Source organism: Equus przewalskii, chromosome 16 (genome assembly GCF_037783145.1).
Source record: "Equus przewalskii isolate Varuska chromosome 16, EquPr2, whole genome shotgun sequence".
In the NCBI taxonomy this organism is placed as follows: Eukaryota; Metazoa; Chordata; class Mammalia; order Perissodactyla; family Equidae; genus Equus; species Equus przewalskii.
In genome coordinates, this window is record NC_091846.1 from 24,092,774 (window position 1) to 24,115,452 (window position 22,679).

The 22,679-nt window shown below is 40.5% G+C and overlaps 1 protein-coding gene across 4 annotated transcripts in view; it reads right to left on the bottom strand.

The window, feature by feature from the left end:
- Positions 1–22,679, bottom strand: part of LRCH1 (leucine rich repeats and calponin homology domain containing 1) — a 191,906-nt gene that overhangs the window by 48,966 nt on the left and 120,261 nt on the right. For all 4 annotated transcript variants that reach the window (XM_070578282.1, XM_070578279.1, XM_070578280.1 and 1 more), the window contains exons 4-11: positions 20,949–21,054; positions 16,511–16,647; positions 15,639–15,766; positions 14,357–14,420; positions 11,351–11,456; positions 9,153–9,280; positions 4,781–4,848; positions 2,901–2,987 (exon numbers count right to left, since the gene is read on the bottom strand). In XM_070578282.1, coding sequence (XP_070434383.1) covers positions 2,901–2,987; positions 4,781–4,848; positions 9,153–9,280; positions 11,351–11,456; positions 14,357–14,420; positions 15,639–15,766; positions 16,511–16,647; positions 20,949–21,054 — 824 coding nt within the window. The remainder of the gene's footprint in view (positions 1–2,900; positions 2,988–4,780; positions 4,849–9,152; positions 9,281–11,350; positions 11,457–14,356; positions 14,421–15,638; positions 15,767–16,510; positions 16,648–20,948; positions 21,055–22,679) is intronic.

Here is a 22,679-nt window from a genome sequence, read left to right on the forward strand (position 1 = left end):
TCTAAGTCTTGAAGCCCCAAAACTAAAGGTCTAGCAGCTGAATGGACACTGCCACATTGCCACCTTAGACTCTATTCAGCAGGTCCTACACTGACCCCAACATCCTCCTCCTCAAACCTGTTGTCCCTCCTGGTTCCTCATCCCAGACAGAGCTACCGGGGGCTCAGGTCTAAAACACCTTGACTGTCCTCTCCCATCCTTCTCACCACCCACTTCAAATGGTCACCAAAGACCTACAGCAGTACCTCCCACTGAGCATCTACAATATTTAAAAGTATAAAGAAAAATAGGAATTTAGAAAGACCTACAGCAAAACATCCATCTTAATGTATTTCCTTCTAGTTTAAATTTTCTAAGCTTCTTACACAATTGGATCCTAATTCTGTCTATATAAGTGAGATCAAATTTTATGCACGTATATACTTGTTAAGTCAACATTATATAATGAGCATTCTAAAATATACTGGAAACTTTAAAAACCATTTTATTGGCCACATTATATTCCATCTTATTAACCACCAAAATATACTTAAGTATCTCCAGATTGTTAGATCATTTTCTTTTTTCCAAATAGTTGCTATTAAACACATCTTCCCTCTCACAATCTTTGTTTGTATCTCTTCATCCCTTAGGATAAATTTTTAGAATCTGTTCGAAAAGTTTATGTATTTTTTAAATTGTGGCTCCATATAATGAGGATGTCTTCTGGAATGGTTTTGCCAATTTACCTTCCCACTAGCAGTTTATTTATTATTTCAAATCCTCACAGTCCTAAAAGGTAAGAACTTGGAACCCATCTCATAGAGGAAGAACCTGGGGTGCAGAGAAATTATATAACTTACCCAGATTAACTGGAGTTGGAGATGGGCTCAGAACCAGTGTCTAGCCGATTCAAAGTCTGCTCTTCACCAGCCATGCTACCTGGCCTGTTTCCTTGGGTGCATGAGCACACGCACACACATGCACACACCCCCCCTCACACTCACACACAAGCTCTCTTGTCCCTGTTTCCTACCCTCTCACTGACTGCCCTGGTTAAGGATGTGAAACCCAGCTCTTTAAAGAACGTGCCTTGATTAGGTGCCTACTAATGAGCCAAGCTCTGAGCCAAACATTAGGGAGAACTAACAACATGAATCATCACATTTTAAACCATCATCACCTCCCTCTACACATAAAATAGTCTCGGCTCCTCTGCATAGCAATGGAAGTCCTCCTTTGCTCACTCCAAACTGCCCCCCGGTGATTCTCAGGTCAGGCTGTCTATCAGCGGCACTGGCAGGACTTTCATGGAGATGCCCAGACCCTGAGCCCCAGAGGTAGCGAGTGTCAGGGTGTCTGTGTTACTGCCGCACAGTCAGGATGGAGCCCATCTCATCTATGTGAGATTTTCCAAGCTTGCTCCATTCTTTTTGACCTCCACGCCTTTGCACGAACTTTTAATTCAATCCAGAATTTGCTTTCTCCTTGAAAATGCCAGTTATTAAAGGGTCCAGTTAAATAACCCAACCTTCAGGAAGGCTGGCCCAGCCATTTGCCCTTTTCCATCTGGGGTCAGGCATTCACTCTGATTTATCACTTTTTACCTCCACTTCAAGCACCTAAATCAATTACACTTACAAAAAACTGCACAAGGCAACCTCCATCTACTATAGTTTGGAGTCTTAGAAGGCAAGAGCTGTGTCTTGTTCATCTTTATATCTCCCAAGGTGCACACTGGAGATCTTCCCATGCTCTAAGCACTCACTTAATGTCTAATCGAAATGCTTTTGAAATCAGTTGCTAAGGATTTTCAGCCACACTCAACCTGGCCTGTCATTATTCTTTAGAGCCAGACAACATTGGTGGTGCACTCTCACCAATACTCTGGGACTCACTAACCATCCTTTTCATAAATTCCAAGAAAGTGGAGTGATTTCCATGTCACCTTCATCTTCATATTTAAATTCGCAGGACCCCTGAACAGTTTACCAGGGATAAGCTCTAGATCTATTTCTCTAGTGATAAGGTAGTTATTACCTGATACCAGGTATATTGTCATACTGAAAAATGTTTTGTCCATGGGAATTCATTATCCTTAGAGAAGAAACCAAAAAATATGACTATGGCATATAGTGCCTATTATTAACAATGGCCAATTCAATTAAGAAATTATCTTGGGGCGGGCCCCATGGCTGAGTGGTTAAGTTCATGCGCTCTGCTTTGGCGGCCCAGGGTTTCACTGGTTCGGATCCTGGGTGCGGACACGGCACTGCTCATCAGGCCAGGCTCAGGCGGCATCCCACATGCCACAACTAGAAGGATCCACAACTAAAAAATATGCTACTATGTACTGGGGGGATTGGGGGAGAAAAAGCAAAAAATATATATATATATTGGCAACAGTTGTTAGCTCAGGTGCCAATCTTTAAAAGAAAAATAAGAAATTATCTTGTAACCTAAATCTTTAGAAATATATTATTTAGTTAGCATATATTTGGCACTATCAGAAATAAATAAGGTAGTATTTGATATACCAAATCTTCCCTTTTTGGAAAATCTCCCTTATATTTCTATAAAATAGGGGTTTAAACTTTAAACAATACAAAATATGTGCTTTGCTGTATTTCTGTTTTCTAGGAATTATACTAAAAATTTACATATGAATTTCATAAAGTGTGAGTGAATTTCATGAGGAGTAGAGAAAGGAGAAACTGATCTCAAAATTCCTCCAGAAGTTAGACTCTTTTCCTTATGAATCTTGGGAAAACAGGCAGTTAAAATGACTTTTCTTTGTTTGTTAGTGCTTAGGCTGAGCCCAAACTTGTGTGTATAAATATTTTTTAAAGTGAGATGATGTACTCAGTAAATTAGTATGCATTATTTACACATGAAACCTGGGCCCAGGAAGACACGCGTACCTGTTGGGATCTTGCAGCAAATCTACTGCCTCTCTCAGCTGTTCAATCATTGCTATGTCCATGTCCTGGTCTTTGGATGAACTTATTCTGCAGCATGAAAGCAAGCATGAAAACCAAAATGATCACTAGAGCACAAATATCATCTAGGTTCTTAAGAGCAAACTTATAAAAATCCACCTAACATATAAAACCGATTTTGACAAATTCAACATTATAAGGAAAACATGTCAGTACCCTGCAGGGTGGGTTGACAGAATGTGGTGGAAAGAGCCCATGGGTGGCTGAAGCCCAGCTCTGCTGGACAGCAGCTCACACGTCACAATGCCCGTGGGCCTCCATCTGCTCAGCTGTAAAACCAGGGCAAGGGACTAGCTGGGTGGCTTTCACACTGCGTTTTCCTGAGCCCTAGGGGGATCCACGGGGATGTTCAGCTAGGGCTAGCCTGCACTGCTTCCAGACTTTCCAAACCCAGTTCAATGAGCGTGGCTTAGTTTTATTGCTTTCATACAGCATGAGACTTCAACGGGGGGCAGTGGTTCTCAGTTCAGGCTTTTTATGCAGCAAAATCATCTGTGGCGCTTAAAAAAATCGATGCCAGGTCTGACATCCCCAAGTAGGTCTGACTGGGGCTTGGCCATTTTATTAAGCTCTCCAGATGATCCTGATCTGCAGGCAGGGCTGAGAACAACAGATACAAGATTGAGAACGAGGTTTCCAAAGCTTTATGTAGTTTAAAAACTCTTTCCCTATAAAATCTCTTTCCTTGTTATTCTGTGAGTCTATCATCAAATTAGTCCTCCTTGGCATCACAGAAATATGCCAAACAAATAGGTGGTAATACTGGTCAGTGATGTGAAAGGAACTTTGCAATGTTTTTAAAAGGCAAGAGAGATTTGATCATGATTACTCCTTCCCACTGCAGAACATAAGCCAATGTCTTTCTGGAAGTGGAGAAACTTTCTAACAACGTCATAAATCCTCACGAAAGGGAAAAACTCCCGAAGGAATGATTGGAAGGTCCAGGCCTGCATGCCAGATCACGGAAAACAAAATCCTAGAAGGAATGATGGAAGGTCCAGGCCTGCATGCCAGATCATGGAAAACAAAATTCTAGGAACCAAAAATCTACTCTATGCCACATGGTCCAAACTCAATTCCCCTGGAAATGGTTTATCAGCTGCTAAACCCTCCCCTATTAGGCTGGCCAAGTAAATCTTTACAGACAATCCAGTAGAGGCGATATCTATCCAGTGTAAGATTTTTGGGTTTAGTCCTTGGGGCAAGATAATTAATCTCTCTGTGCCTCAGTTTTGTCATCTGTGAAATGGGGGAAAATAACAGAATTTACCTCATAGGATTGTTGTAAAGATGAAGTGAATTACTATCTGTGAAGTATTTAGGACAGTGCCTGGCACAGGGCATTTCATAAATGTTGGCTATTACAATTAGGAGAGTTAGGACCAGAATATTAGAGATACATGGTTTTCTCGGACCTTGAACCTGAAGACTCTAGGGAAAGAAGGGGACCAGGGCTACAGAATCACTTTGGGTTCAGTTGTCAGCTTCTTCAGACAAATGGAAGAAAGCGAGAATCTCCAGCCTACACATTCTATCTAATTCTCTGAATCACAGTTCCACCCACAGCCTGAAATCAAACAAAACTCAAGGAAGAGGCATGACCTTCCTTTGTATTGTCCCAATACTGAGACAATAAGCATCAGACAGAAGAAAACTTGTAACGTCTTATTAATACCATTGGGTAAGAATATCAGCTTGCCCAAAGAAAAGGGGATCAAAATTCTATCACAACAGGGCAGTGATTCTGCTTGAAACATGAACTTTACAGGCTGGTGTCTCATAACCAGGCCCTCGGCACTCACCTTCCCTCGGGTTGCCAGTGTGCGTCCTCTTCTATCCGTAACAGTTCTTCACAGTCCCCTGCCCTATCCTGTGGACAGGACATATGGGTCTTCTGAGAGCCACTGGCTAGCAGCAGTCAACAGTCAAAACCCACCCCAGCCCATCTTCAGTGCAGCATTATTCACAATAGTCAAAAGGTGGAAACAACCCAAGTGTCCATCAACGGATGAATGGATAAACAAAATGTGGTCGATACATACAATGGAATATTATTCAGCCTTAAAGGGAAGGAAATTCTGACACATGCTACCACGTGGATGAATTTGAGGCCGTTGTGCTGAGGGAAATAAGGCAGTCACAAGAAGACAAATACGGTATGATTCCACTTATATGAGGTACCTAGAGTCATCAAAATCATAGAGACACAGAGTAGCATGTTGGTTGCCAGGGATAAGGGGAGGGGGGAACGAGGAGTTATTGTTTAATGGTGACAGAGTTTCAGTTTGACAGGAGATGGTGGTCATGGTTGCACAACAATGTGAATGTACTTAATACCACTGAACTGTATACTTAAAAAAAGAGCTAAGATGGTAAGTTTTATGTCATATGCATTTTACCACAATTAAAAAAAAACAACTTGGCCCAGGACCACAATACCTGTTAACTTGGAGTTCAGAAATTTAAAGCTTAACTCTATTCCTTATGGCCCTCTTAGCACCTCCTGATGTTGACAGATTCCTCCATTGGGCTTGTCAGTCACATGAGTATGTGCATTCTAGCACTTGCAAGATGAGGGGTATGAGTGTGTGCGTGTGTGTGTGTATGTGTGTGTTGTTGGGGGGAAAAAAGTGTAAAAGATAGTATAGTTTCTGAAAGTATAACAACAGAAAATGCCTCAAATTGCATCTAATACTTTTCACGTGTACAACACCCAAATTTCACTGAAATGCCCCTCCCGCATTATTTTCCCAAAGAAACACTATGGTGGGACTACTTAGAAAGGTGTGTCCCACCACAGGAACTTCCAGGTGTTTCTTTGCACTTTCACCTGCGACACAGAGAAATGCTGCTTTAAGTCAGCTGACAGCTAGAATGGAAGCCACTCCTGAGTGGGGGCATGGTCCCCAGGCAAGGAAGAAACAACAGGGAAAAGAAACTGTTTTCTGTGTCAAAGTTCTGACATGTTGTTCACTTACTCAAGCCTAGCCAATCCTATAGATGTGTCACTGAGAACAAGTTTTCTTCTGAGGAGGTGGCTAGCTGCCTGACACCAGCCTCTGGGTTGGAAAACACTCAGATTTTTCTATATTGATTATACTTTTAGTGCATAATAAACCAACATATAAGTTACTGTGCCACCATTCAAATAGTGAAATTCATAGTTGAAAATATACCACCAGAAAAGGACAAGAAAACACATTCTTATGTCTTCCTGTTGGGTTTCAACTATAGGAGCCAGGAGTATTTCCTTCTAATTTTCAGTTTCGTAATAAAAAATAACTAATAGTATAAAACATCTATTTTTTTTTCCAGTAGGTAAAATGGGGCTTACTGGATTTCTTTTGCTAAGTTAGATGGTTATGGAGTTGATCCTTACTTGTGGATTCTGTACTTATGAATTTGCTGACTCACCGAAACTTATTTGTAACCCCAAAACCAATACTCATGGTGCTTTCAGAGTCACTGGCAGACATGCACAGAATGGTGAAAAATTTGAGTCCCTGACATGCACGTTCCCAGCAGAGACTGAACAGGAGATGCCTGCCTTCTTGTTTCAGCTCTCAGACTGCAAACAAGTGCTCCTCTCTGAGTCTATTTCAGAATGTTACATTTTCATATTTTTGTGCTTTTTTTGAGTGATTTTGCTGTTTAAAATACCCCCAAGCATGGTGCTGCAGTGCTGTCTGGTGTCCCTAAGGCAGGGAGGCTGTGACGTGCCTGATGGAGAAAACACATGTTAGACAAGCTTCTTTCAGGCATGAGTCACAGTGCTGTTGGCCATAGCTCACTGTTAATGAATCAACTATATGTATTCAGTAATGCGTCTTTAAACAGAAACACAGATAAGACAAGGTTATGTATTGATCAGTTGACAAAAATGATGTGAGCAGAGGCTTGCAGGAACCTAATCCTGTATTTCCCTTAGGAGCAAAGGCTCAGTATTGAATAACTCAGTGTTCAAAGTGACTTTCCAGAACAGAGCTGCTGTGAATAAAGAGGATTGACTATAGTTACAAAAGCACAAGATTCTAATTCAGTAAAGGAGAGAAGGAGGATATAAAACACAGAACTCTTGATTGACAAGAGACCAAGTGGTTCAGCACCATTGCAGGCTGCCAAGCACACTCTCACAGGCTTTGAAAGTGATGCAAGTCACGGCTCGCGCAGTCCTGATTTCCAATGCGTGACTTTTTGTTGTAGATTTAGGTTTTATTTTATTACATAAAATGTTATAAGTGTTCTTCCCTTGACTTTCCAGGAGAAGCCTCTTGAGGGAGTGGGCATTCAGGAAACATGTGTCAAGTACATTTCTACGCCCCTATCTGCTCCTTTAGATTCTGCCCACAGGATCCATTCTGCAAAGCAGCTGTTTCCATGGAGCCGTCTGCTTCCCGAAATCTCTGAATCTAGGGAAATTTGCTTTTCTGAAACAAAATGTTTTATTTTACTAATTGCTTTGATTGTTTTCCTTCAGGGTTTCCATCTTTAATTTAGATTCTCAAGATGAACTGTTTGTGAAATAAAGACGAAAGCCCAATTTTCCAAGTTTTCATGACAGATTTATCCCAGAGTTGATAGACAAGCGTCAAATCTGGGAGAGCCTTGTGAGAACCACCAGCCTCAGATTCATGTCACTAAATTTTTACTTTAGGAAAATGTCTGTGGCCAAACATAAAGCATGTGTGTGCGTATGTGGGCCTGTGTGCGAAAAAGGTGGAATGTTGAGTGAGAAGTTTGGGTGGGAGGGACTCCTGTAGTCATCAAAATGGGAAATTATGGGGGCTGGCCCAGTGGCACAGCAGTTAAGTTGACACGCTCCACTTCAGTGGCCTGAGGTCCACCGGTTCGGATCCCAGGTGTGGACCCATGCACCACTTATCAAGCCATGCTGTGGCAGGCGCCCCACATATAAAATAGAGGAAGATGGGCACAGATGTTAGCTCAGGGCCAATCTTCCTCAGCAAAGAGAGGAGGATTGGCAGTGGATGTTTACCTCAGGCTAATCTTCCTCAAAAGAAAAAAAAAAGGGAAATTATGAGGCTTAACTGAAGTCATGTCAATGGAGGTAGAGAGGAAAACAAAGCAACAGGTGTAAGATATTTTGAAATAAGAACTGGTGGATTATTGATGGATTAGATAGAGCAAAGAGTTAAAGCTTTCTATGTTTTACCCTTCTATATAACTTTAGTAATCATTTTAGTTGGGTTTCTACAAAAGTATATCATATTCATTATTTTTGTCTTGAGGGCATGAAGACCTCTTGAGCCCATGAGGGTCTCGTACAGTGTAAAATTTAGCTGTTTCCCTCCCAGTTCCCTAGCAGGTGATGCCCAGAGATGTTAGTTTAGACAGAATCCAGCCATCATAACACAATCCTCAGGAACACGAGTGAGCACTTAGACATCTCATGGTTGCCTTTAGCATGGTAACTCAGAAACCCTCATCTCTCAGAAGCCATAGTGAATCAAAGTTTTACCAAAAAGTTATCTTCGTGATTTTTGGGTGCCACAACCTGAACCAAAAGGACTGGCAGAAATTGACCAAAGCACCTACTCATGTCTCAGCGTGGAACCTGAACTACCAGCTTTAGTAAAAGGCTGGTTTTCCTCCCTTCTTTTTGCTGCTATGATGATGACGCTTCTCCTGACAGCTCGGTGACTTCACCAAACTTTCCACACCCCAATGCAATGACAACAGTTCAGGACTAACTGTGCCAAGAGTGACCTTTCCAAAAAGGGAAGACACGCATCTCCAGATTTTAGAGTCTCCATTTTTCTCTCTAAACTATGGATATACTTCCAAGAAAGGCACTCACCTAGAATACACTGAAAAGCATGTGAAACTTTGTCTATTTTAGCTTTTACTGGATGGTAAGGGTAATTCTGACAAGTTGGCTAATTTATACAATGCACCGGGTAGTGGAAAGCTGAGAAATTTCTGAATAGAAAAGAAAATCATACACACATGCAGACAAATGGAGGGGTATGTATGGCAGGGACCAGCTCCTAACATCAGAAAATACCCAGGCTGCGCTTTGAAAAGATGTTAAAAAGGCCTGAGGAAGGTGGCAGTCAACTGACATTTAAGGTGATGGATTAGAATCTTGAACTTAAACTCGAAGGTGTTAACCAGAGAAAATAAAAAAAAAAAATGAGTTGATCCTCAACTTGCCTTAATATAGTTTATAAATTCCGGATGGAGAACATCTGTTCCACCAGTAAATTGGTCTCTTTCTTCTCCTGAGTTGTCATTGTCACCCAAAAGGGAAGGCTCTGGTTGAAATTCCTGAGGAAATTCCCCTATTAGGAAAATACAGAGAAAGGTAGAAAGCACGACTTCATGCACAAAGGACCCTCAAACACATCATCTAATTATTTCAGCCTTCTCTCTCACCTCTTAAGGAGGCACGTAAGTGACCCGAGTTTTCTCTTCCCCGAGGGTGTGAGGAAAAGACGAAAAAGAAGGAAGAAGAGGCAGAAAAGTAAAAGAAATGGAGAGCCCCAAACCGAACTTAAAAGTCAAGGCCTGTTTATGGCTTAGTTCCTCATGAAAGAAATGAAATGTCCTCTGACTTTTTTAAGGAACAGAGAAATGCAACGATCAAAGAGGGCTTTGGGGCTCTCTGTAATGTGTGACAAGTAACCATTCCAAATTCAAAATTGAAGAAATATTATTCAACAATTACTCAATGGCAGGCGTTACGCTAAACATTTTAGGGATGAAAAAAAAATTAGTCAGACCTGACTCTTGTCCTTAAAACATGAACAATCTCAAGAAAAAGTGTGGGAAGGAACTAAGACAAGAAGCCCAAATCATAACAACAAACTGAGTGACTACATAAGGGCCACGTGGAGGGAAAAGCATCTTGAGCAGAGCACATCTGGCTGGAGGGTGGTCCAGAGGGTACGAGAGCCCAAAGGAACACCAGGCGGCTCTCTCCTCTGACCCAGAGACTCAAAAGGACCAAGTAGGGCCACCTTTAAGGACTCCTAGCCAGAGAATACCCACTTCAGAACAGAAGGGGAAAGACCCATTGGTAAGAAGTTCTATGATTCTATTACTTTACACATGTGCCTAAAACACTACCTCCTATACTGCGCAATGTTACAAAACTTAGCTAAATTAATAAACTTGCAGTTATATCTTTGCATATTTATATTTTTGGATAACGTGTGGTGCCAATCATAATCTCGGATGAACATTAAACGTTAAACTTAAGTGCTGAACTTAAAAACAAACGTAAGAAGAGAAAGCGAACACTGAAGTCTGAGTTGGTTTCAGGCTCGCCCATCACTAATGAGCAGATTCAAACTATCAAGGAGAAAATCCACAAATTCCTCTGGCTCTATTCATATACCATGACATAGTCTCTGCCACAAATCAGCAAACACTAAATTTGGTATTTTCTTTAAAAGTCACTGAATAGATAGAGTCAAAAATACTGTCATAATGTAATCAAGTGAGGCTTCTCACTTCTCACCGACACATGAAATATATTATTAGGATTTTGAAAGTATGTAAGACATAGAGTGCTTACTGATTATTTGGTGATTTTTAAAGAACCACAGGATTTTAGAGCTACAGAGGAACTTAGAGGTTACCTAACCTCATCATCTCATTTACAGGTGAAAGAATGAAGGTCAATCGACTTGTCCAAAGTTAAGCTGATCCCTGGGCACACGTCTCCACTGCATGTCCCGCCCTTGCATATAGCTTCTCGTAGCCACGGAACCAAGTCTAGCTTAGAAGCGATGGGCACTCCTAGGCCCCATCCATAAAACCTCCTTTGAGCAAAACTCCACACTCTTCCTCTTCTGGTTTGAAACTGATGGGCTTGGAAACGCTGGAGGTCGTGTGTTAAAGATGGTGGAGTCACAGGATAAAAGGAGCTTGGGTCCTTGAATCACCACTTGGAAGGGAATTACCTGGTCATCATCAGCTCCCACGGGGACTTAATTTGGACTGTGGTAAGCCAACGAGATTTGGAGATTTTACGTGTTAACAGCAGCTAGTGTTGTCCTAATATATGTATATATCAATATTTTTCTTTCTGAGAATGGATTTCAGGAATCTTACCTAAATCTTCAGAATGAGAACAGCTCTACTACTGACTAGCTGGGTGACTACTGGCAAGTTACTTAAACTCTCTGAGCCTCAGTTTCCTCACCTATAAGAAGGAGATGAGTAGATTATCCATCACAGAGTTTTGAACTTTGACTGAGATCGCCTTCACAGATTAGCACACTGCCTGGTGCACAGAAAATGCTCAAAAACTATACACTATTATCCCTGCCATATCTGTGCATATTATAAACACAGCATTTGAAACTTCAAAACAAGCACTTTCTCCCCATCTTTCATTCTCACACCTTTAACTGGGCTAAGGCGATGGCATGAGTCTTCCTTGAGGATCTGTTCTTCTTCCATGATGTTTGACATTGGCACGTTGAGGCTAACAGTGTCTTCATCAGAAGGCTGAAAAGAAAGCACACGGCTTCATTCAGAGGAGAAGTGTTATCAATGTAGATTAAGAGAATGCCATGTGATAAAAAAAATACCATGACTCTCAAAAACATAATGTTGAGTACAAGATGCCAGATACAAAAGACAATTCCATTTACACAAGTGCAGAAATGGGTAAAACCAAGCCAGTGTTTGAAGTCAAGATAATGGCTGCTGTCAAGTTGGGGTGGAGGGGTGCATGAGTGGGGCTTTCTGGGCTGCTGGGAAAGTTCTGTTTCTTGAACTGGGTGCTGGTAACGAGTGTGCCCACATTGTCAAAATTCATTGAGCTAACACACGCACTTTCCTGTACGTGTGTTTTGAGCTGAAATGTTGTCAGGTTCCTAAGGATATTTTCTAACCTAAGAGCCATAGTCAGGGCACTAAGAAGGACTGTGTAACACCTGACAGAACAAAGGAATACTTGTAAATACACTATCACACTAGCCCTATGTCTAGCCAATCGTTTCAATAGTAATGGTACTCTGAGATCTGACAACAACGCTAATTTACCAAAACTGCATTAAGATTTCATGCGGCTGGTCACAAAAAAGCAAGCAGTCAAACTGTGACAATATCTCACTTATTTACAGTGTCTTACATGCGACATTAAGTTTTGGTTTATACTCCTGTTTTAGGCTGAGGAAGCTTCGTTAAATATATAAAAGTGCTAAACCACTGCAGTACTTAAGAGAAACATGGGTTCTGTGCAATTTTCAGAATAACACTTCAATTCAGTTATTGGAGTTAGTTCTTTCGGGGGGTCTTGTTTCCCACACTAGCTGATGAAGTTTCGTCAGAAAATCTATGACTCTGTCACAAATGAAATATGAGCCTCATTTATTTTCCTGTATCTCCATTTTCACGTTGCTATTTGGTGAAAAGCTTTCCAAATCACAGGACTCGGAAACCTGAGAACCCATTTCAGGTGACTATGGCTTGCTCCTGAATTCCAGAGGCTACAACCTTCAGAGTACAGTGTTCGTTTACTTTGGGACACGTGCACAAAATGTTCAGAAACCGGCAGAAAACAAATGTGCATTTCATTCATTAAACAGATATTCATCGAGTCCCCAATCTTTTTTGCTTGTTTATCTTGAGAAAAATACGTTTTGAACTTCTTAGTGACAAATGCTAAGTCAATCAGAAAATGGCAATAGCCAGAGACAGGGAACGAGCTGTGACTTTTGAACCTAACAACGAGCTATAAGTGGGGAGCAAGATCAAGTGACCATAGATGGTAACGAATTTGCCCAGCAAAGTGAAAACAGAAAGCTACGTAGGATAATTCAGAACCCTTATGATTCTAAAAACCGAATTTCTTGGAGGTGTTCTCCGGTAATAAAGCTACAAAGTGAGACTTTATTGTGTTGAATGTAATCCATTCTGTCTGTAGTCCTTCCTTCCAGCCTCTTCCCATCTTAAAACTTAGCAAAATGCCACAGATCTGCATCTAGTTAAACGAGAGAGAAGAGACCCTTGGCCTCCTTTTAGAAAAATGCTATTAGCATCCTACTTACACTAAGTGAGAACAAAAGGATAATGGAGTTCTTTGTGTAATGTTTTATTAATGAACTTAATTATCCTTAGAAGACAGATAAGGATAAAGCAGAGTCTGTTTTAATTTAATAGAATATAAGCGAGGGTGAGTAATTTCTGAAACAATGGGATATTTCAGGGAACTTATGAGTTTTAATAAAGCTAAGGGGGTTGAATTAAATACAACTTATAAAGCGATGTGTTGAGCGTTTTCTCCCCCAGGGAACCATAGTAAACTATTCATGCGGCTTCATGAGGGTAATTTTCTTATATTGATACTGGCCCTCTTTCTCTGCCTACTAACTCCTCCTCCTTTTGAAATGTTCTATGTTAGAAAGATTTTAGGTGTCCCGATTTTTTTTAGCACATTTCTTTATAAAAGCATTTTGTGGAAAATAAATTCAAATATCTTAGCTACCTATTAAACCTCAAAGACTTGGAGAGAACAGGGAAAAGGCGTTTTTCCTAGAGTCACACATAGTAAAAATGCAGATTCCTGAAATGTACGGGTAATTGTCCTATTAATTATATCTTCAAAGAGCGTTATAATATTTCAAAACTCAATAACCACACAACCTCAATAAATTTCCTCCAAAGGGGAGATCTGCTAACATGCTTCCCCTCCCCCCGCTATCCCTTCCGGCTCCCTTGGTCGAGAAGCTCCATTTAATGGTTTATTAGTGAAAGATTTGGGGGAATCTAATAGACTATAAATGAGATAACAAATGTGCTAAATCAGTTATTTACAACCACTCTTAGGAAACTCTAGTGCAGAAGGACTCTTAGTTTACAAATAACCAAACTTTGAGCCAATTACCTGAAAAGAACACAATCTAAGAGTTTCAGGAAAACAAATATTGCTATAAAAATTATGGCAACTCAAAAATGCATTTCCAGTGGGCAAACTGCTAAAATGCAACGTACATTTCATTCCTCAACATTTATGTGTGCATATAACAACTTTTTCCTAAAATTACTTTGTGACTTAAAAAAGAACATATTTATAAAAATGCCTCATGGGTACTTAGACACCACTTAGTCATTTCATATATTTATTCAGCTTCAAGAACATTCTAGATAAAGTGAGGGGTGTGGTAGGAGGGGAAGGAGATAGGGACCCTCCTCTTGAGACATTTACAAAATATTAAAGCTGTAGAAAAAGCTAACAACAGCTAATATTTATATGATACTTGGAGGATTTCAAATTGCTTTCACAAACATTATCCTGTATTCTCATGCAGTGGGATTAATGCCCTTTATCAGAAAGGAGTTCAACAACAGATCTAGATATATTTAGAAGCACGGAAGAAAAAAAATCTGATCACTAACTTTACCTCTGTGGCAGATAATCGCTTGTCTCCATTATCACTTCCAACGCCAGAGTCAGAATCCTTCTTGCTGAGATAGACGCCATCAATATTGAATTCATTTACAAAAAATTAAAATCACAAAGTTCAGAAGATACATCAATTTATATTCAAATAGTGACTCTGCTATACAAATTTTTATTGTTACCAGAGGCAACAAATCCACCCACTATTAAAGGATATTAAGACAAGGGCCTAATGAAAATCAGATATTTGTACTGTCTAAATATTGCCCAAGATAAATTATGTTCAGGGTTTCATGAATTTGCACTCTAACCTGTTCTTTGAAACAGGTAATGATTTTCTTATTTTATTGATTCTAGCATATAAAAAAGCAGAAACTACCTAATTACTTTTACCTCTTATGTTATCAGGTGCTTTTTACCTCTTACATGGTTATTTTCAATAATTCCGCAAACTTTTATTCAGTGACTAAATAAGTTTCACAGGATGTTTCCAAAAAGAAAATAATGAACACATATTTTAAGCATTATATAAAGGTACCATTAGGGTAGGCTGACATTTTAAGTCACCATATTTACTTTTTTAGTAAACAGTTAAGGAAAAATTTCTGCAGTGAATTCTCAAAAATGACCTGCGTTTCTCTAAGTGTGTTCAGTGTGGGAATTTCATTCTCTGAAAATTCAAGGCCTGATTTATGCCACAAAAAGGCCAAGGACGTATGAAAGGATTCTACATTCCCATTCTAAACAGGAAACGGCAAAAACTATGCACACTGCATTTTTAAAAGACAATTGATAAAAGAAAGCCTGTAGTTTTTCTTAACAATGTTCCGGAAGCACATTGAAAATTAATAATTAAAAAGAAGGCATGTTTCAGCTTGATATGGTTGTTTTAACTGGTAAGTAAAATATACCTACATTTCTACTTCTTATTCATAAGGATACATATAGGGATATATAGGGACACGTATAAGGATAGACATAGATATGAAGTATCTATGTATGTACATATACGTGTGTGCGCACATGCACAGACACATACATATACATATAGCACTAAGGAAGGATTGATTATTGATTAGGAGAAGGTAGATGAGATTTGAGAGATGCCAACATGTTATCAACAGCATCAATTTTCTCTTTCTTATTCTAAAAGTTGTTGTAACTCGAGTTATAAATCTGCATTGGTTGAGTGAAGCAAAGGAATTGTGGGAGTTAGTTCCCTGGAGCACCTTGGCCTAAGCAAATTCTGAACAGGGCCCTTGAGTGACAGCGGTTACACTCACCCGTCTTCCACGTGCTGGTGTAAATGTGGCCTCTCCATCGTGTGGAGATAAAGGGAGTCAGTTGTCTTAATCTGGCATGCCTGTATGCTCAGATACTTGAATATGTGCACTTTGCCCTTTGCGCAAATCTATGAAGAAATTAATAATGCCTATTTATTTTTAATGGGACTGTATTTTAATTTTCGCATTTCATTTTAAGTGACACTTTAACAATGCCCACCCAATTTGATCTCTCCAAAACTCATGAGAATTTAGGCAATTCTATCCTCCAAATTCTACTTTGAATAAAAAACCATGCTTGAGCAACTTCTAGTTTTTCTTGCACTAACCTGCAAAATTCTAACAGCAGTGTGTTTAAATATAAATAATGTAAACAGTATAGAAATCAGATAGTTGACCTGGTAACGTCCCAATTCTGAAAGCATATGTACTTCATTTTTTCTCACACAGTTTAATATTTCAGTTTGAATCTTGTCTCTAAATAACCAATAATCATATTTCAAAATATTTAAACTCCCTTTTCCAGCTGAAATTTAAAGTAAGGGATCTATTACTCCTCTGTAAGTCATATACTCCATGAAAATGTTTCAAATGCATTTACAATTGATCAAGTAACCAAACATACGATTCTGCAATGGCAGTGATCAGAGTAGCGAGGCAAATGCTGGTAATGAACTTGATGTAGCAGGAGACAAGTTACTGTAGTCAGATTCACTCAAGGTTTCATCTTTTTTACAGACTGTGACTGCTTATGATCGTGTCTAACACAATATCAATTCAGCAAATTATAGAAAACTCGGCTCTGCCAAGAGCTGCCTGGGGCTACTGACAGCACATCCCGCGGGCGGAGGCTGTGCTCCGAGACCCCTCACCTGTGCTGGAGGAGACTGCAGAGGGTTATTCTCAAGCAGTAATACTTGCAGCTGCTTCATCTCTCTAAAACAAATGGGAATCACGAGCACTTTATTGCAGGAAAAGTCAAACTTTACCAAGGGAACAGCTACTAGTTCTAAAAGAACAGGAAAAAAAAAAAAAAAAAAAGAAAGAGAAACACTCAGAAAGCAACAAGAGGAAATGCTAAACATTCAAAAATTAATTTCTGCTTATCGGGAAAAACATCATTCAGCACAATCGAAAGCAAATTGTACATTATGAATATATAGTATATGTATACAATATTTTCACCAAAGGGGAAGGAGAATCTTTCATTGGGAGCCCAATAGTTGAAAATTGTTGTTAGTTCTGATTAGAGCTGGAAACGCTGACATTTACGTCTATTGTTTAAAACGATTTCTTACAGCAAAACAATCACATAAGCCATACTACACAGGACATGTTTATGTTTTAATTTCAAAATGTTTTCAAGCAGTACTGGCTAATATGAATAATATGCTAATTACAAAATATTCTTATCTAGTCAATGTATCTGGGCCGGCATAATCTCGAACTAGTTACAAGAAATGTGTTCAGGATCTTTTAATTCCCCTTTAAAAAATAACTGATATCTAATTCAGAATTCTGCAATGGACCCTGTAATCCCGATTTGATGAGGATTTATTGTGCTGCTTTTAAAAAGTCTTCTGTAGCTCCAGAAACAAGACAGAACATTATATTTAGCTTAAAATCCCCACCCAGTGGCATAGTAAACACTCAGTAATTTCAAGCATTCCAACGGACATTGGCAGCTGCAAGAAACGAAGTCAAATATATTCCATAGAGCAGAGAGGGTGAGCAAAGCCAGACATGTAGGGTGACACCGGGCAAACCACCGAGATCTCTGTGTGAGAGGCTACAGAGGGTTCATTTCAGAACCGGGCCCCGCCTCGCTGGTTTTCGGACCTGGTAAGGAGTGAGGTACGGTGCTTTCAAATACTCAAGGAGTTCCAAAGTGGAGGAAGGGGAGGTGCTGTATAAAGGAACCATATAAAGAAGAGGGGCTGATGACAGTGGCCGGAGTAAGAATTAACACTATTCTCTGCCGCACTACCCAAGGGTTTTCACTTCACTCAGATACACTCCTTCAAGTTCCACCAACAAAGATGCACTTAGCAACCAGTATCTCTTCTCTGATTTCCACTCGCTCTGGGCGTGCAAGGGACTTTCCTTCTTTCACACCTTAGTGAACTGCTCTGTATTAAAGAAGTCATGGGACTGAAATGCTAGGAGGCAGAAGAGCATTGAACTCAGCGGGTTCCAAATTCAGGTCTGTGACAGGCAGCTTTGTAGGAGAAACTCAGGGAGCGTATTTTTTAAATCGCCCTGAGGAATTCACTACTCCAACCCAGCTCTCCCTGCATAGGAAAAGTGATTTGCCACAGGCCACCCTAGTCCTGGAGGTCACCTTGAAGGCTCTTGGAGCAGCAGGAGATGGAGAAGAGACTGAGGGTGTAAATATGAAGGACAGCATGGAATCAAGAAGGCGGAAGGAAAAGGGAAAACAAGATCCTTTTATTGCATAGTTTGTTTCTAAAACAGGGGTAACAGTTAGGGAGATTATATATAAGAGGACTCTCTCGTTGCTGTAATCGCTAGTAACATTAATCTGTCTCTGAGATGGTTAACTTTGCTCACTAAAGTTAGGTCGGCAAATTTTAACTGGACTCTGGATCTTCAGCAATTCTTTGCCAGTCAAAAGGAAGACGTTTTAAAGCAAAACTAGAGGGCTAGGTTCCTGAAAGACACAGCAGGAGGGGGAGAGGCTACAGGTAAATAAAATACAAGTAAATGACCTGGCAAATAAAATAAGCCATGGTTTTCATGATGACTATTCCTTTTAGTGCCCCTTTGGAACACAATTATCATCTTAGTTTGGGAAAACTAAAACCTGACACTTTCACAACAAGAAAATGGAAGGGGAAATGATTACTCCAGCTCAGAAAAGGTCAAAAGAAACAGAGCAGAAAAAAGGAGTAAGAAAAAAATAAAAATAACAAGGAATCTGGCTTCTCTCTCTCCTTTGCATAGAGGGGCAACAAATGGCTACTTCAATCCTCTGTCCATTCTGGTCCTAGAAAGAACAAAATATGGTCTCCTTGATGCAGAAGTTGTAGGAAAACCACCGCAAAATTGACACGGGTAATTAGGCCACAGACCTTTTTTTTCCCTCCTCAAATTGGAAGCATATGAGGAGGGGTACTCAAGGAGGAGACACAAGTATGGAAATTTAGAAAGTCTTTAAATTCACTGCCTGAAAGCATTATCAATGCTCTTTTGTGAATAGCGTTCTCCAGATGGAAGCAAAAAAGAAACTTGACATTCAGGAAATTATTAAAAAAAAAAAAAAAAGATTTTCCAGTAAACTGAAGTTTTAGCTTTGAGTGTATCTAAAAATATTGAACCTGAGAAAACATAATTATGGAAAGTATAGAAATTTGTAACTGATCTTTTTAGGAAAGGAATGCTTTTAAGGTGAGAGAGTAAGGAATGGTGAGAGAAATAAAAACCTGCAGATGCATTTTCTTTCCACACATTGCTAAATGATTCCAGACAACTGTAAAATGATTAAATTAAACTCCCTCTTGAAAATGAGAGTTCAATGATTTGTGATGATTTCTCAATGATTAACATGAGAGCTTAAATCTAAATGAGAGTTTTCTTTAATGCTAGGAAAGTTTATATGCTTATAAATTTGCTTTGAGTAAGTTCTCCCTTTGTACTTGCTTAAACCAAGAAAAACAATTCCATCCATTCAAAAAACGGGAATGCACAATGACAAAGTGAAAAATCAGTGCTTTCATACTAAGTCATCTCAAGTAATAAAGCAACGAATCTTCATGCTGAGATAGTTTCTAATTCAATTCTTTAAAATGCTAGTCAGCACGAGAAGGTGAAGATGGCCGGCAGACCCCTAACCCTCCCATCTATGAAGCACATTCCATATTATAAAGTTCTTTCCCTTTCATGAGCTCTGTCTGTCTGCCTTCAATAACGAAGACTTTCAAGGCCAAGATCAAGAAGCAGGAACAGAATAATAAAAATCAGGAAGCCCTCAAACAGCCGCATTAGCATCACATTAAGTGAATGCTCACTGTTTCCAAATATATGCTTTTGCTTTGAGATACCTTTTTAAATATATGTTTGAAATCGAGCATGCCTAGTGTCCTTAAACAAAAAGGATGGAAATCAATGTGATCTTTGAAAATCGCAGTATGCTTTGGAGAAAGCATTCTGAGTTCTATAGCTCATCCACTCATGCCTGATTCAGGTCCAAAGGAGGATCCCAAAAAATGAAATTCAGATCCACCACCACCGACAAGGCAGCTTGTCAAAGCTCCTAATGGTACAAAGTTTCTGAATAAATATATCTTTTTACTCAAGCTCCAACATAACGTATCAGAGGGACACACTGTGGAAGCCCACGGCTGCAGAGAAGGGTTTGCCCGAGTCTGGTTCCTGCGCAGGGCTGCCTGGGGACGCACCGAGTCTCAAAGCTGAGGCTCTGGAGACATCCTTGCTTCTAGACTGGGAGAAATTCACCAAAACTATGTGATTTCAGTCCAAGAATCACTTCAGCAGGGGCAGTGCCCTCGCCTGAGGAACAGATTTTAGATACAAGGGGTTCCCCACCAGAGCTCCCAGATCCACAAGGCCAGAACCCCCGACAGCTGGATCTGCAGGACCAAACATGTCAACTAAACTTTTGGCTTGATGTTCCAGAAAATCATACATCCATCCCCAAAACCATTTACTCTGCCTTCTGCTATGAGCTGAACTGTGTGCCCCCAAAATTCATATGTTAGGGTCCTAACCCCCAGTACCTCAGTACAGAATGTGACTGTATTTGGAGATAGGGTCTTTAAAGGAGTAATTAAGTTAAAATGAGGCCATTAGGGTGGGCCCTAATCCAAGATGCCTGGTGACCTTATGAGAAGAGGAGACTAGGACACAGACACAGAGGGAGGATGACGTGAAGGCAGAGGGAGTAGACGGCCACCTACAGACCAAGGAGAGAGGCTCAGGAGAAACCAAACCAGCCCACACCTTCATCTCAGACTTCCAGCCTCCAGAAGCGTGAGAAATAAATCTCTGTTGTTTAAACTGCTCAGTCCGTGGTACTGTTATGGGAGCCTAAGTAAACTAGTGCACGTGCACGCGCACACACACACACACACACACAGTCTTACCCAGGGCAATGACTGTGTTTCTGTACCCTTGGCTAAAACTAAACGTAATTTTTCTGTTGCCTACACGTGAAACTCAAATTATACTGAATATTAATAGGCATACATAAACATGACTAGACCCAACTTCACAAAAGTGAACAAAAAATAATGTCTCCCATTCTATTTATTTTTCCCCTTTCTCTTTTACCTTGTGGTAAAACTTTAAGGTAATTTCTTCTGACGTTCAGTTCTCGGAGAGATTTCAGCTGCCCTATCTGCTGGGGCAAGGCTGTGATCTCGTTGCAGCTGACGTCCTGTATGGGAAGCAAAGAGAGAAAGAATAAACGCCTTTCCCCAGGAAATCAAGCGCTTAGTGTGAACTCGCCTGAAGGAATTTAAATGTGAGGAAGGACAACGACACAGGTACGTTCTTATGCTGGTCTCCAGGTCCCGCACCAAGTAAGGCTTAGCACAGACAAGAAAAGGAAAATGCAACATCTTCTGAGGAGAGAAAAGAGACAAAAGAAGGATGTTAGTAGCATTCGGTAGTTCCTTGGCTCGTCTTTGGCCGCTGCTTTCACATGTTTCAATCTTACTTAATTCTCATAGCAAACCCATGAGGCAATATTACTATATTACTAGTCTAATATTTACAGTTCAGAAAACTGAGGCTCAGGAAAGTTAAGTCAGTTGTCTAAGGCTGCAGGTGCCAGAGTTAACACTCGGCACCAACTCCCCGCCCACTGTTCAGTCACTATCCCACAGAGCCTCTAAACAGAAGACAACGCATTCTTCATTTTACAGTGAAAAACTATGCATATTAATACACTGTTCGGATGCACTATTTAAAATGGACTTCTCACCAGAGGGCTGGGAACCTTGGACCTATAGACACATTTTACAAGCAAGACTATAGGGTATGAGGATGGTGTCTTCTTTGCTTTGGAAGACTAGCACTCTATTAATGGTTGATTGGAACCACCTCCTGACACATGCACAATGGAGGCCGAGACATTTTTAATCTTCTATAGACTTACTGGCCCTGCCCGTCCTTCTCCTCTCTTGCTCTGGAAGTTACGCTCTGCTGCTCTCCACCCCCACCCCTCAGCTCCTCCTCTAGTCTAGATCAGCATCATCTCTCACCTAGACATTGTAATGGTCTCCTGATTGGTTTCCACGCATCAACCTCCTCCTCAGACCCATCCTTCACGGAGTGAAGATTCACAGTGTAAATTCCACGATGTCATTCTCCGGCATAAACATTTCCAGCAGCTCCTCAGGAACTACAGGATAAAGTGCCAAGCTCGGCAGGAAGGCCAGGCTCTACGATTTGGGTCTGCCTATTTCTCTGTGCATGCCCTCTCTTGCTCCTAGACTCAAGCCGTTATCTCTGCTCGCAGTTTCAATGTGTACCAAGCTCTTTCACAGTCCCAAAACTTGTTCACACTCTTTCCCTTCCGGGTATGTCATTCCGCAATATTGTCCTCCTGCCCCACCTACTCATCTTTCAAGATTTAATTCAAGCCTCGCCTCCTGTCCAAAACCTTTCTCAAGGCTTCCACCACCTCTCGTGCTCTGATCTAACACCCATGGAGAACTGACCACTTTTCCAATGTGGTCCTACAGTCTGTTACTGTTACTGCTCAGATGTTTGGTCTCTCCTATAAGCCTGTCTGCTCTTAGATGGACGAGACCACGTATAATTCACTCCATCTTCCTGGTGCCAAGCAGAATGCTAGGCAGGTGTAAAGTAAGGGATTAACAAATATTGGATAAAATTTCTAAAGTCCTCTTACGTTGATGCTCCATAATGCTGCATTTTATTCCAGCTCACAGCTGGGACCCCAGGATGCTCCAACATACACACCAAATCTCTTGCAGGTCCTGCTTGGTATCACGGAAACTACAGATATATCTGCACTACACATGATCCCAATGA